At 44.3% G+C, this 15,525-nt stretch overlaps 1 protein-coding gene across 1 annotated transcript in view; it reads left to right on the top strand.

The window, feature by feature from the left end:
• ATG14 (autophagy related 14) overlaps positions 1 to 12,955 on the top strand; it is a 45,566-nt gene extending 32,611 nt beyond the window's left edge. Inside the window, exons 6-10 of the mRNA XM_010341066.2 lie at positions 2,166 to 2,395; positions 3,919 to 4,036; positions 5,736 to 5,826; positions 5,905 to 5,990; positions 11,578 to 12,955. Coding sequence (XP_010339368.1) covers positions 2,166 to 2,395; positions 3,919 to 4,036; positions 5,736 to 5,826; positions 5,905 to 5,990; positions 11,578 to 11,884 — 832 coding nt within the window. The 3' untranslated portion in view covers positions 11,885 to 12,955. The remainder of the gene's footprint in view (positions 1 to 2,165; positions 2,396 to 3,918; positions 4,037 to 5,735; positions 5,827 to 5,904; positions 5,991 to 11,577) is intronic.
• The last annotated feature ends 2,570 nt before the right edge of the window (positions 12,956 to 15,525 follow it).

Here is a 15,525-nt window from a genome sequence, read left to right on the forward strand (position 1 = left end):
CAATTCTCCTGCCTCAGCCTCCTGAGTAGCTGGGATTACAGGCACGTGCCACCATGCCCAGCTACTTTTTTGTATTTTAGTAGAGACGGGGTTTCACCATGTTGATCAGGATGGTCTCGATCTCTTGACCTTGTGATCCACCCGCCTTGGCCTCCCAAAGTGCTGGGATTACAGGCTTGAGCCACCACGCCTGGCCTTATGCCATTCATTTTTTAAAAAGAAGTTGATGGTTTTAAAGTTATCCTTGTAGTAAGATTTCTTGTTTGTGTTTCTCTTAACTTCTTGTGGGAGGAGGGAGAGGTAGCAGTACAGCTCAGAATTGGCCAGTCTTATCTGTGACAGCCGGTAGCAGTTATCTTACACGTATGTTGTGGCAGAAGGAAAGATACGAAGAACCACTGGCCAAGAGGACAGAATCTAAACTTGGAGCATCACAGAAGGCCTTTCCCAGTCCGCTTGCTTCCTGCCTGCTTTTCCAGTCCCGTCTCCTGGCACTTCCCTTGTGTCTCACACACCAGCCACACTGAACATCTCTGTTCCCCAAGTGCGCTGTGTTCTTCCCCATCACTGCATTTGTACCTGCTGTGACTTCTCATGGTGGGTTTGTTTTTTTGTTTGTTGATTTGAGAGGGAGTTTTGAGAGGGAGTCTCATTCTGTTGCCCAGGCTGGAGTGCAGTGATGTGATCATAGCTCATTATAACCTTGAATTCCTGGGCTGAAGCAATCCTTCTGCCTTCACCTTACAAAGCACTGAAATTACAGGCATGAGTCATCATGGTGGGCGTGTTATTTTTTGTTATTCTTAGTTTTTTGTTTGTTTGTATTTTGAGACAGAGTCTCACTGTGTCACCCAGGCTGGAGTGTACTGGCACAATCTCAGCTCACTGCAACCTCTGCCTCCTGGTTTCAAGCAGTTCTCCCGCCTTAGCCTCCCAAGTAGCTGGGATTACAGGCACCTGCCACCATACCCAGCTAATGTTTTTGTATTTTTAGTAGAGACGGGGTTTCACTGTATTGGCCAGGCTGGTCTCAAATTCCTGACCTCAAGTGATCTACCCGCCTTGACTTCCTAAAGTGCTGGGATTACAGACATGAGCCACTGCACCTAGCCCTGTTGTTTCTTTTCTTTCAGTCCTCAGTTGGTTTGCAGTGTGGAGCCTGTGAATACGGAGGGCTGACTGTGGCATGTGAGGGTATGGCGAGCAGGCGCAAGGCCCTGTGCTGCATACTGAAGGGCCATTGCTGGCGCGGGGGAAAAGCACTAGAGCTCGAGCTGCAGGCTGAACTAGCTGCTATTTTTGTGGGATGCTATTTTTACTTGACAGAAAGACTTGAGTCTTAAAGAGAGTTTAAAAAATGTAAAACGGTGTCACTCTTTACTAATTTTTTGTTTTGAAAAGATTTTTTTCATAAAAATGTTGAACAGGTTTAATAGGTTTATTGATATGTCTGAATGAATTATTTAAATTTTTCTAAGTTTCTAATTCAGTAAGTATCAGTAATCCTACCCATGTAAACAAAAGTTCTTTGGGATTCCAAAATGTGTTAAGCATGTAAAGGGGTCTCGAGACCAAATAGTTGGAGGACCTGCTACGTTCGGCCCCATCTCTTGGTTCCGTCTTCCTCACAGTGTGTGGGCTTCTGTGCCGCAGCTGGTTTGATCCTCATCTCTGATAGCAAGTTTTTACCTACATATATTCCAGTTAATTCCTGGCCAGGTATGGTGGCTCACAACTGAAATATTTGCACTTTGGCCTATTGCAGTAGCTCATGATTATAATCTCAGCACTTTCAGAGGATTGCTTGAGGCCAAGAGTTCAAGACCAGCCTGGGCAACAAAGTGAGACCTCATCTCTACCAAAAAATGTTTTAAGTTAGCCAGATTTGGTAGTAGGTGCCTGTAGTCCCAGCTACTTAGGAGCCTGAGGCAGGAGGATCTCTGGAGTTTGGGAGTTCAAGGCTTCTGTGAGCTATGATTGCATCTGTCAGTGCACTCCATGTTGGGTAACAGAGTGACACCCATCTCTAAAAATAAAAAAATAAAAACTAAGGTAGAATTCCTGTGCTCACATGCAGCTCTTTGACGTTCTAGCTTGTGTTGCGGGTATATTGCATGCCCTTGAAAATCCTCTCTTGAAGTCTGTTTGTGTCTTCTGACTTGTAGAGATCCCGCAGATGTGTCTTCAGAGAGTGACAGTGCCATGACCTCCAGCACTGTGAGCAAGCTTGCCGAAGCCCGGAGGACAACTTACCTCTCAGGACGATGGGTCTGCGATGATCACAATGGAGACACCAGCATTAGCATTACAGGGCCTTGGATTAGCCTCCCGAACAATGGGGACTACTCTGCCTACTACAGCTGGGTGGAGGAGAAGAAAACAACCCAGGGGCCTGGTGAGAAGTTGCATATCCTTTGAAATCTAGATAGAGAGTTCTAGGTAAAATTGACATAAAATGAACAGCTTTCAAATGAACAATTCAGGGGCATTTAGTACATTCCTGTGTGCTTCCATCACCTCCATGTCATTCCAAAACATTTTGATCATCCCAGCAGAAACCCCATGGCATCAAAGTGTCACATTCCCCGACTCTCCCTTGCCCTCGGCTCCTGGCAACTACAAACCTGCTTTCTGTGTCTGTAGATTTGCCTGTCCTGGGCAACTCATATCAATGGAATCATCAAATCTATGGCCTTTTGTGTGTGACTTCTTTCACTTAGCATGGTACTTTCAAGGTTCGTCCACGTGATTTGCATATATTATTATTTCATTCCTTTGAATGAATTCCATTGTATGGATAAATAAGCCACATTTTGTTTTATTCATTCATCACTTGATGGACTGAAAACATTTTTTAGATGGCTCACTTTTTGGGGGTTAATATTGCTTGGTTTATGTAAGAAGACATTATTTAAAGAAGTATATTTAACTTGTTGAGACCTAGGTTTTTAGTGTATAACTTTGTAATGCGTTTTAGTAGTCCTAAATGGAGATTGAAATCCTCCAATGGAAAAACCCTTTAAAACCCCTGCAGTTTCTCTTTGGTGGAAAAAGATTGTTTTTTTTTTTTTTTTTTTTTTTTTGAGACGGAGTTTCGCTCTTGTTACCCAGGCTGGAGTGCAATGGCGCAATCTCGGCTCACCGCAACCTCCGAATCCTGGGTTCAGGCAATTCTCCTAACTCCGCCTCCCTAGTAGCTGGGACTACAGGCATGCGCCACCACGCCCAGCTAATTTTTGTATTTTTAGTAGAGACGGGGTTTCACCATGTTGACCAGGATGGTCTCGATCTCTCGACCTCGTGATCCACCCGCCTCGGCCTCCCAAAGTGCTGGGATTACAGGCGTGAGCCACCGCGCCCGGCTGGAAAAAGATTGTTTGCAGTTACTCATTAAATATTTAGTGAGCTCATGCTTTGTGTGATGTACATTGTTGGGTGCTGGACATACAAAGGTGACCAAGACAGATGTGGCCTTTTCCCCTTCTCAGGGGAGAAAGGCAGGAAGCACGTCAATAATCAAGTTGCTGTAGATGGAGTGGGTACCATGGAAGGAATTAGGGGAGCATCCTGGGGCAGGATGGGGTACAGAGGAAGGGCTGGCTCTTTGATAGGGTTGTCAGGAGAGGCCTTTCTGGGGAGGTGACATTCAAGTTGGGCATTTATTCTGATATTACATTATCAGGTTCACACAGGTCAGACTTGAATTTCATTTATGCTAGGCCTGTATAGGCCCATTTGCTCTGTTGCATTGCTCAGCAAAATACAATGGGCCATTTATGCCTGGTCATGGAGTATCTGTTAAGTAAGGTCTAAAACATAACAGTGCTATCATGATAAAGTCTTTATGATCAACTCTTGGTTCATTGGAATGTTGTTGGAATGAAGGTTTTGTCCATGGTGGTTGTTTTCATACTGCAGACATGGAGCAGAGTAACCCTGCCTACACCATCAGTGCTGCGCTGTGCTATGCAACTCAGCTGGTCAACATTCTGTCTCATATACTTGATGTAAATCTTCCCAAAAAGCTGTGCAACAGGCAAGTAATTGAAGGCAATATTGTCATCTTTATCATAGCTCTTCCAAGTTTCTATTTTGTCTTCATTTATTCCAATAAACCAAAAATAAGAATGTAAGTATTATCAAGACTGAGAAGGTCTGATTGAAATATCAAGATTAATTTCAAAAGCCTTATGTGCTAATTTGTTTCATTATCTTACAATTGTACATGAAGTCTTCGAGAAGACCACAGAGAACATAAAGGGGAGTACCAGGATATTCAAGGGTTTGCTGCAGATACTCATGTTAAATTGTAACCATTGAATTCTTTGGTGGTGGTGGTGGTGGTGGTGGTGGTGGTGGTGTTTTGAGACTGAGTCTTGCTCTGTCACCTAGGCTGGGGCACAGGGGTGCAATCTCTGCTCACTGCAGCCTCCAGCTCACAGGTTCAGGCAGTTCTTCTACCTTAGCCTCCCATGTAGCTAGGATGACAGGCATGGGCCACTGTACCCAGCCACCATCTTCCCCCTTTAAACACAGATGGTAGTATGCTATACTGTAGTGTTTTACAGTTTGCTTTTAAAATTTTTAGTTAGTAACAAATGTTAATGAAGTTCCCACTGTGTGCCGGCACTGTTGTAGGAACTGGAGGGCACACTGGTGACAAAAAAATAATCCCTACCCTCGTGGAGCTCACATTTTCATGGAGGGCTCAGCATAAATAGTAGACAAATCAACAGCACGTCAGCTGGCAGTAAATGCTGTGGAGCACATTAAAACAGGGTGAGAGGGCAGCTCACGCCTGCCTGTAATCGCAGCACTTTGGAAAGCTGAGGCAGGAGGATCACTTGAGCTCAGGAGTTCGAGACCAGCCTGGGCAACATAGTGAGACCTCATCACTACTAAGAATTAAAAAAAAAAAAAAAAAAAAAAAAAAATTAGCTGCATGTGGTAGTGCACAACTGTAGTCCCAGCTACTTGGGAAGCTGAGGTGGGAGGATCACTTGAGCCCAGGAGATTGAGGCTGCAGACTGCAGTGAGCAGTGATCACACCACTGCATGCTAGCCTGGGTGACAGAATGAGACCCTGCCTATAAAAAAAAATGTAAGAGAAAGGGAATGTGGTGAGAGAGGGGCTTGCTGTGTTTAAGTGGGCAGGTACATAGTCCCCACAAGGGAACCGGAGGGAAGGAGGGAGGAATGGAGGGAGGGAGGGAGCTGTGTGGACCCCTTAGGAAAGAGGCTGCAGGCCAAAAGAATGGCAATTGCAGTGTCCTGGATGGAATGACAAGGGTAGAGAGGAAGACAGGGTGCAAATCTTGTGGGCCTCATAGGGCCATGTAAGCGTTTGGCTGTCATTCTGCGTAAAGTAGATGACAGCTGTATAGTTTTCCTTTCTATAAAGGTATCAAGATCTTACCAGTCTGCTGTTGATGCTTCAAGAAATAATCTTGTCCATTTTTCATTTCATTAGTGTTTCAGATATTTGTTAAGTGTTTCAGATATTTGTGTAGAATAAATTTCCTGAAGTGGAATTGCTTGGTGGAAGGGGGTGTGCATTTGTGATTTGTGTAGATGCAATATAATTGTTCTGTTAAAAAGTCTTTGTTAAGTGTAATTTACTAAGGAGGCAAAGGGCACAGGGTATGTGTTATACCTAATTGTACTGTAAATAGAAATTTAAACAATTTCCTCAAAAAAAAAGATAGAGCTTTATAAATTGTGTGTTTGTTTTACAGTGAATTTTGTGGCGAAAATCTAAGCAAGCAGAAGTTTACTCGGGCAGTGAAGAAACTGAACGCAAATATTCTTTATCTTTGTTTTTCTCAGGTATGAAAAATACGTTGTGAATTAATTTTTGCTTTCTTAAATAATTGAAAATATTAACCAACTCTTTAATTTTTTTAGCATGTAAATTTAGATCAATTACAACCACTGCATACCCTCAGGAATCTAATGTACCTGGTCAGTCCGAGCTCTGAACACCTAGGCAGGTAAGAAGGATACATGTTGCTTTACTCTAAGTGTTTTCTGTGACTCCTGTTAGAAGAGTTGTATGTTGACATAGTGTAGTCCTGTTCCCTAATCCCAAACTTCTCAAACCGGACAAAGATAGTGCAGTCCCATACAGAAAGAAACAAAGGTAATTATATTTGAACTTTTTTTTGTAATCATGTCTTAGAAAAAATTAATATCAATCATTTTTATAAAATGCAGTAGAAGAAACCACAGAAGGCTGAAGGTCACATCTTTGAATCTGCCTATACGCCCTTCCTGGACATAGACCCCTTTATAAAAAGCTGTGAACTCTGTGGCCCTACTGAGTGTCCGTCCTTTGCATTTTCTTTTGCCCCTGCTCACTCCTTGTCCATAGTAACAATTCACAGGGTTTTTTTTTTTTTTGAGATGGTGTTTCACTCTTGTCGCCCAGGCTGTAGTGCAGTGGTGCAATCTCATCTCACTGCAACCTCCACCTCCCGGGTTCAAGTGACTCTCCTGTCTCAGCCTCACAAGCAGCTGGGATTACAAGCGTGTGCCACCACACCCAGCTACTTTTTATATTTTTAGTAGAGAGGGGTTTTACCATGTTGGCCAGCTCAGGCTCAATCTCCTGATCTCAGGTGATCCACCCGCTTTGGCCTGTGAGTGCTGGGATTACAGGCATTAGCCATCATTGTGTGGCCCAGCCACACAATTTTCTTCTTATCACTGAGTCAATCTGATCACCATTTGTTGGAGATAATAGGTATTAGAGGTTTAGGGGATCAACTGGTTTGAAATCAGTTAGCTTAAAGAAAGTTAAAGAAAAAATACCAACCAGGGCTGGTGTGTGAGATCTTTTTATTCTCAGCCCATGAAAGCATGAAGTATATGAGGCTCAGCTTCGTTCCATCCAGGCACCCTTGTGCTGGGCACTTAACTTTTTTTCCTTGCTCTTACCAGTCTGTCCACACATTCCTGCAGAGATGTAAATACGGTTATGTATTTACACTTTTGAAAGAATACTCAAAGAAAGACAAATGGTGGGAAAGTTCTCTGGGGATTCCTTCCACATCAGCCATCTACTGAAACCCAAGGCGTTATTAGGGGGGCCTCCTCCACTGACAGTGTGCCTGGCTTCCCCCATGCAGCAGTTAACATCTGCCTTGAGCCATTGTGTTAGCTTCCTCCCCCTCCCCACATCAGATAGTTAACATTTCCAGGATATAGACTCTTATACAAAGCTGTGAACTCTCCAGGAAACTGCGCATGTACTTAAAATGTTGTGCCATTTTACAGGGAGTTCGTGCCTCTCACCCCTGATTCCATTCATTGGTTCATGACCTGTGGAAACCTGAACATTAGAAATCCATCCTAGTTTTAGTGGTTGATTTCTGTGAGCTTACTCACCCTCCTTTCTGTACCTTACCTGTAAAGGGCTGTAAAGAGCTCAGCGTTAGGAAATTTACCTGTAAAGGGCTCAACATTAGGAAATTTATCCTTACTAATAAGAGCTAATATTTGTTGGGCCAGTCTTTATTGACAAAGGGCCAACCTCTTTACTTCCCTTGAATATTATTTCTGCTTTATAGATGGGAGAAACTGAAGCTTAGTATGATCAAGTAACTCGTGGCCATGGGCACAGAGCTCGTACAAGTGGTGGAGCCAGGGTCTCAGCACACATCTGGCTGATCCACGGTAGTAGAGACTCAAGCTGCTAACCAGCATATTATTTCATCACATTAACAGATTAAAGCAGCAAAAAGATCAACCCGATAGATGCTGAAGATAATTAAATAAAACGCAGCTTCCATTAATAATTAGAGGGGGAGATGACTAGCAAGTTAGAAGTAGATGATTACTAGAGGATAGCTATCCTAAACATATAAGGAAAGTTACACTTAGTGACAGATTACTGACATAGATATCGATGTAATTTACGCAGTAGATTACGTAGGAAAAACCAAGGGTGCCTACTCTCAGTGCTGTGTTAACATAGCTCAGGAGGCCTTGCCAAGGCAAAGTATTCTTAAAAAGAAGTGAGGTGTATTTATATTGGGAAGAAAGAAACTAAGTTAGCATTACTGTAGATGGCATAACTATTAAACTGGATATCCAAGAGAACTAAGAAACTATTAGAAATGATTGTTCAAACCAGGTGGTGGCTCATGCCTATAATCCCAGCTACTTGGAAGGCTGAAATGGGAGGATCACTTGAGCCCAGGAGTTCAAGACCAGCCTGGGCAACCTAGTGAGACTCTGTCTCTACAAAAAGAAAAAAAAATAATTTAGCCAGACATGGTATGGCATGCCTGTAGTCCCACCTACTCTGGAGGTTGAGGTGGGAGGATCGCTTGAGTTGAGGAGTTCTAGGCTGCAGTGAGCTCTGATTGTGCCACTGCATGCACTCCAGCCTGGCTGACAGAGTGAAACCCTGTCTCTTTAAAAAGAAAAAGATAAACGCGGGCCGGGTGCGGTGGCTCACGCCTGTAATCCCAGCACTTTGGGAGGCTGAGGCGGGTGGATCACGAGGTCAAGCGATCGAGACCATCGTGGTCAACATGGTGAAACCCCATCTCTACTAAAAATACAAAAAATCAGCTGGGCATGGTGGCACGTGACTGTAATCCCAGCTACTCAGGAGGCTGAGGCAGGAGAATTGCCTGAATCCAGGCGGAGGTTGCGGTGAGCCAAGATCGCGCCATTGCACTCCAGCCTGGGTAACAGTTAGAGCGAAACTCCGTCTCAAAAAAAAAAAAAAAAGCTCACTGGGGCCTGAGGGGGATCCTGGGAAAACTTAGCCTGGCAGTCAGTTCTGAGGTCCCCTGGACTGCACAGCTGAACAGAACAGAATCAGAGCGCCCTGCATTTAATAAAGGAGGGAGCCCAGCAAAGGATCTGAAGTTGTGAACGTTTTTAGTGGGTGCGTGCCAGGAGAGGCAGGCAGCTCTCCAGCTAGAGGCGGCAGGTGGGAGATGATGGTGATGTGGTGAGACTCTGGGCCAGGGTGACACGTTGAAAACAGAAAGGGACCTTATTTGATTACAGGTAGCCCTGGTGACCCCAGACAGAAATCGAGAGGGAGGAGGGGAGGAGTCCCAGCCTGCTGATATTTTGAGACTGGTTCAGATATCTGAGATGAGCCTGAGGGTTTAATAACCAGGGGCGATTTGGAGTGGCGCTAGGAATCTGAAAAGATGGCTTTAGAGTGGAACTGTCTGCCAAGGAAAAGAAAAAAGAGAGCGCAGGCTGGCCATGGTGGCTCACGCCTGTAATCCCAGCACTTTGGGAGGCTGAGGCGGGTGGGTCACGAGGTCAAAAGATGGAGACCATACTGGCCAAATACAAAAATTAGCTGGGCGTGGTGGCGCTTGCTTGTAGTCCCAGCTACTCAGGGGGGTGAGGAAGGAGAATTGCTTGAACCTGCGAGGTGGAGGTTGCAATGAGCCGAGATCGTGCCACTGCACTCCAGCCTGGTGACAGCAGAGCCAGACTCCATTTCAAAAAAAAAAAAAAAAAGGAAAGGAGAAAAATGCAATGAAGCGCAAGGAGAAACTTGAGGATACATAAAAGGATGCTCAGAGCCAAAAACTGTATGCAGTGGCCATTAGTTTGCTTGGCAGAGAAATTAAAGGGGCAGTAGGAAGATTTGGAGAGACCCTCCCAAGTCCTACTCCCTTCACCTTTGCAAAATACTGGCTTTTGGGCAGGGTGGGGGCCTAGTCAACTTGGGAGCCCCCCTAGTCTCAGGGGCTCTTTCTCTTTGAAAATTGCTCACTGGAGACCAAGTGGGAAACCCCAGGCATATCTTCCAATTTAATTAATACCTGTAAAGCCCTGAAAACAGTCGCTGGAGCATAAATGTTGGCCATTATGATTATATAAGTGTCTGGGAGGAATGAGGGCTGCTTGTTCTTGTAAAAAGTGAGTCAAAGGTGCAGACCTGGTGAGCTGCACTGGAGGCCAGTGCTAGCCTTTTATCATTGTGAAGGCTGTAAAGAGTGTTGGACCCTAGACTGCAATGGCAGGCTGTACACTTCTGGGCTCTCGTTTCTGTTACTTATTTTGACCTCTCTTATTTTCCCCAAAGTCGTTATCAGTGAAACCCTTAAATGAAGCATGGCATTAAGTGTGCTTATCTTGGGGACAGCAGGAGGGAGATAGCGGCACCTTGGTCCCACCCTGGAGCTTTGTTGCAGGGCAGTTCCCTGAAAGGCTGTGGGTGGGGATGGCTGCCCATAGGGAGGACATGCATCCTGGCTGCCCTGAGGCAGAAGCTGAGGGGCATTTGAAAGGGAGCAGAAAAAGAAGCAGAAAGGCAATAGGCTGTGGTGGCTCATGCCTGTAATCCCAACACTCTGGGAGGCGGAGGTGGGTGGATCACTTGAGGTCAGGAGTTCAAGACCAGCCTGGCCAACATGGTGAACCCTTGTCTCTACTAAAAATAAAAAAACTAAACAGGCATGGTGGTGGGCATCTGTAATCCCACCTACTTAAGAGGTTGAGGCAGGAGAATCACTTGAACCCTGAAGGCGGAGGTTGCAGTAAGCTAGATTGTGCCACTGCACTCCAGCGTGGGTGGCAGAGCAAGACTCTGTCTCAATTTAAAAAGAAAAAAAAAAAAGTCAGGCATGGTGCTCACGCCTATAATTGCAGCATTTTGGGAGGCCAAGACGGATGGATTACCTGAGGTCAGGAGCTTGACACCAGCCTGGCCAACGTGGTGAAATCCCATCTCTCCTAAAAAATACAAAAATCAGCCAGGTGTGGTGGCGGGTGCCTGTAATCCCAGCTATTCGGGATGTTGAGGCAGGAGAATCTCTTGAACCTGGGAGGAGGTTGCAGTGAGCCAAGATCATGCCATTGCACTCCAGCCTAGGCGACGATAGCAAAACTCCATCTCAAACAAAAAAAACCAGAAAGGCTTCCAAGGTTTGCCAATTCGGTTCCCTGTGCTGAGGAGGCAGCAGAGAGGATGAGGCCTAAGAAAGGGTTACTGGATTTCGCAGTGAGGGTGTCATTAGGGACCTTTGGGAAATAAACAGTTTTCTCCTGAAATATTGTGCAGAAATACACCGCATTGCCTCTGATACATTCTAAACAGTTGTGCTTCATTCTGTGCTATAAATGTGTCCTAGAAAATGGTGGTGATATTTTTAAACATGTACAGGAGCCCACTGAGTTTTCTTTGTATACCATTTTTATTACATTTATTACTTGTTACACTAAATAATATACAGAGTACACAAGTGGCTTTCTGTTAGAATCGTGTCATTGGAGTGCTGTGTATTTACCTTGCAGACACTGTGTGTGGTTCTTTACAACAGGAAATCAGACTTAGGACCAGCATGGACCATCTCATTGAATGGGTTTTTTTCCCTATGCAGGGTCTTCACCAATTAAATAGGTAGACTTGTGGAAAAGTGTGATATCACAATTTGATTTATAACTTGGATGATTATTTGGGTAAAGGAAAACTCAAACATATTGTCAACAGAGTGCAACACAGACTTGGGGAATGAATGGCGCAAGGAAGATGGCTTATTTTCTGGTGTTGAGAATGGTGGTTATCCTAAAGAGGCCCTCATTGTCTGCACACAGGTCAGGGCCCTTTGAAGTGCGAGCAGACCTTGAGGAGTCCATGGAATTTGTGGATCCCGGAGTTGCTGGAGAATCAGATGAGAGTGGAGACGAGCACGTAAGCGATGAAGAAACTGACCTGGGCACAGACTGGGAGAACCTGCCTAGTCCCCGGTTTTGTGATATCCCTTCCCAGCCTGTGGAAGTCTCCCAGAGTCAGAGCAGCCAGGCGTCCCCACCCATCGCAAGCAGCAGTGCAGGTGGGATGATCTCCTCTGCAGCAGCCTCAGTGACCTCCTGGTTTAAAGCTTACACTGGACACCGTTAACGAGCATGGACTAAAACATGCCAAATCTGCATCAAGAAAGTTCTCCCACTACACTCTAGTCAACATTATCTGTTTAGTTAAGATAGTGCCTGGAACATAGAGGTTAAAGTGGTGTTTTGGTTTTTTTTAAGCAGGGAGACAAACATTTCTATGTGTCAAGTGACCTGTCATGGTGACCAATGTGTTTGATAATTAATAGAGCAGAAGGGTCGAAGGTCTTTCCAGACCAGTGTTGGTGGAGGGAGGACCTGTGCTCGTGACCAGTTCTGCCAAGGAAGCAGTTAATTTGGCTTCCCTCTGGGCCCAGGCCACAGGGTCCACAGACACGCATCAGGGTGCTGGTCCTTGCAGTGCTGAGTCTGTTGCTGACACTTTAAGTTTTAGAGGTTGGTTGAATCACAGGAGGTGATTCTCGATGATGAGGACGTGAACGGGAAAAGCTCTTTAATAGGAGTTTTTCTGCGATTGTTTTTTGTACAGAGAACCAGCAGGCAATTTGGAATCATTTGATTTATTATTGGTCCTTTGGTTTTGTTTGGGAGAAGGGGTTTCAATGCGTTTCATTCGTGCTGCTCTGTCGTAGTTTGTCAGACATTCCTGTTTTTCTTTTCCTCCCACACACCAAAGAAAATGAAAGTCTTTTTCTTTAGGACCCACATCCATACATGGAAGAAATCCTGGCTGCAATAATGTCCTAGAGATTTTCTTGTTTTCTGAGGAGAATTAAGCTTATTCTTACCCAGTTTATTGAATTCCTGCCATCCACACTATGAGCGTTTTGAAATTGAACTTCTCTGAGGGATGGTAAGTCATGCAGGTCGGCTGGCTTACACCTATAATCCCAGCACTAGCACTGTGGGAGGCTGAGGCGGGCAGATCACCCGAGACCAGCCTGACCAACATGGAGAAACACCGTCTCAACTAAAAATACACTGTAATCCCAGCTACTTGGGAGGCTGAGGCAGAAGAATTGCTTGAACCCAGGGAGGCGGAGATCGCGATGAGTCGAGATCACGCCATTGCAGTCCAGCCTGGGAAATGAGCGAAATTCCATCTTGAGAAGAAAGAAAAGTCATGAAGGTCATTCCCTTATGTGTAAGCTCAATGCCTGCCTGGGCACAGGGGAAAAGCCACTTAGTTAAGTGGCCTCTGGTCATTCTTGTGTTGTGTCGTTTCTTTCTGTGGGATTTCCTAGGTGGCAGGTGTTTCCAGGGGAAACGTCCTGCTTGTTTCCGAGGTCTTTGTTGTTCTGGGGACACAGCTTTGCTCAGAAATGCAGCACAGATCCTTACAGCTGATGCTGCTTGTCTCTGTTCTGGGGAAAGCACAATGTAAAGAATGGTCCCTTATCAGGAGATCATTTTCAGCTCGTGTCTTGTCATGCTTTTAGTGACAATCTTACAAGAAAACTATGAGAGAGGCATTATGTACAAATATGTAAGTAGTTTTTTATTTTTAATAACTGCATAAAAAAATCCTATATAACTACAAAAAGAAAAAATCCTATGAAAAATTCCTAACAGGCACTATTTACCATATCTTTTACATGATTAGCATGATAGCACCTCAGCTAAATCATTCAGAGGTTTACCTTCTTTTCTCATTGTAATTGTTGTAGTTGATACTTTGCCTCCAAGTCTGAGGTGCTATACTAGCTTTTGCTAATGGTATATTTGGTGTTTGGTATAGTTGTGGGTAGAATTGCAGAAGGGAGTTTATTTCTATCCATGAGTCTCAAATTCCTTGGCTCTATGAATTTTCCATGAAAGGAGGAAGTGGACTTTACTCCTTGTGGGTTTTTTTTTTTTAAAAAAAAATAGAGTCTTGCTTAGCCATCCAGGCTGGAGTGCAGTGGCATGATCTTGGCTCACTGCAACCTCTGCGTCCCGGTTTCAAGCAATTCTCCTGTCTCAACTTACCGAGCAGCTGGGATTACAGGCACCTGCCATCATGCCCAGCTAATTTCTGTATTTTTGTAGAGGTGGGGTTTCACCATGTTGGCCAGGCTGGTCTTGAACTCCTGACTTCAGGTGATATGCCTGCCTTGGCCTCCCAAAGTGCGAGGATTACAGGCATGAGCCACTGCACTCGGCCCCTTGTGGGTTCGTCTGCACTGCTAGGATCTCTGTTAAGTGCTCAGCTTCATAATTACTGGGCTTGCATTTTCCCATCCAGTTCTGGAGTTCTTAGAGAGTGGAGATGGTGGACTTGAACAGATACCAAATAAAATTACTTACGATGTTTTAATAGTCGTCTAGTTACTACTTAAAACTCTCAGAAGGAAGAACTTAGTCTCACGAGTTGCCAAGATTGGGATTTGGAGCTTGGAGGTAAAGATTGACTTCATCTGAGATGAACAGTAGTTATGGTTTTCTTAAGCCTTTTATGAAACCATGAATGTGAGATGAAGCTATAAAATCCAGAGATCACAAACTCAGAATACTTCAACAAAATTTACAAAGATGTGGGAACTTTAGGGATTGATAGGATATATTTTGTTGTTAATATCAACTAGTGGCACTTTATGTAGGGTTAAGTGATCGAACCCTTTTGTGGTTTGGAACACCAACATACTGGCTTACACTGCTGAAATATTTTGTGTTTCATTATTTTGCACTGGATCCACCCTGAAAATACTCTTAAGTATACATTTCAACCACTGTTTTTTCTACTCTTTTTGCTGCTCATTAAAATCTTTCATGTAGGTGCCAGAACCATATGTAAACAGCGTTTTTAAAAAATTGAAGCTGGTTATTATTTTTTTTAAACAAAAAGCCATAGAACTTGGTCATGTTTTCCATTTTTAAGTGATTTATTGAAACAAGGTAATCCTAATACAAACCCACACAGGCACCAAACAGGCTCCTTAAAACGGTCTGTTAAAGACATTTTTGGTAACGGAATATAAAGTGTTTTGCACATTTGTAAGTTAGAGGGGAAAGCTGGGTCGAGTGGACAGGATTCATGTAAGGACTCAGAATTCGGGGAAGAGCATTCAGTGGCGTGCTATTAAGAGGACTAGTGTCTGAGAATCTCCTCACAGTATCATGGTGCAGGAATTCCCCACTGTTCTGCAACTTCCAAACCAGTTTCAGTCATACAAATGTTTTCTAAACTTTTATTGTATTACTGCAATAAACCTTTTAACAGTACTTTGCTAGTGTGTATGTCTTTTTCAAACTCTGTTTATTTCTACTGCTACATCGAGGGTAGCAAGAATGAGATTGAACCTTCCATCCATGTTACTGGGAAAGATAGGCCAAAAAAAAAAAAGGGTGGCGGGGGTGGGGGGGAAGAATGAGATTGAACCATGGAATACTTGATACAAATCATAGAATGATTTTTTAGAATTTTGCCAGGTAAGAAAAATATCTGTTAATACATTCTTTTTAAATGATGGATCATGGGCTGGGCGCGGTGGCTCAAGCCTGTAATCCCAGCACTTTGGGAGGCTGAGGCGGGCGGATCACGAGGTCAAGAGATCGAGACCATCCTGGTCAACATGGTGAAACCCCGTCTCTACTAAAAATACAAAAAAAAAAATTAGCTGGGCATGGTGGCACGTGCGTGTAATCCCAGCTACTCAGGAGGCTGAGGCAGGAGAATTGCCTGAACCCAGGAGGCGGAGGTTGTGGTGAGCC

Source organism: Saimiri boliviensis, chromosome 2 (genome assembly GCF_048565385.1).
Source record: "Saimiri boliviensis isolate mSaiBol1 chromosome 2, mSaiBol1.pri, whole genome shotgun sequence".
Taxonomy (NCBI): Eukaryota; Metazoa; Chordata; class Mammalia; order Primates; family Cebidae; genus Saimiri; species Saimiri boliviensis.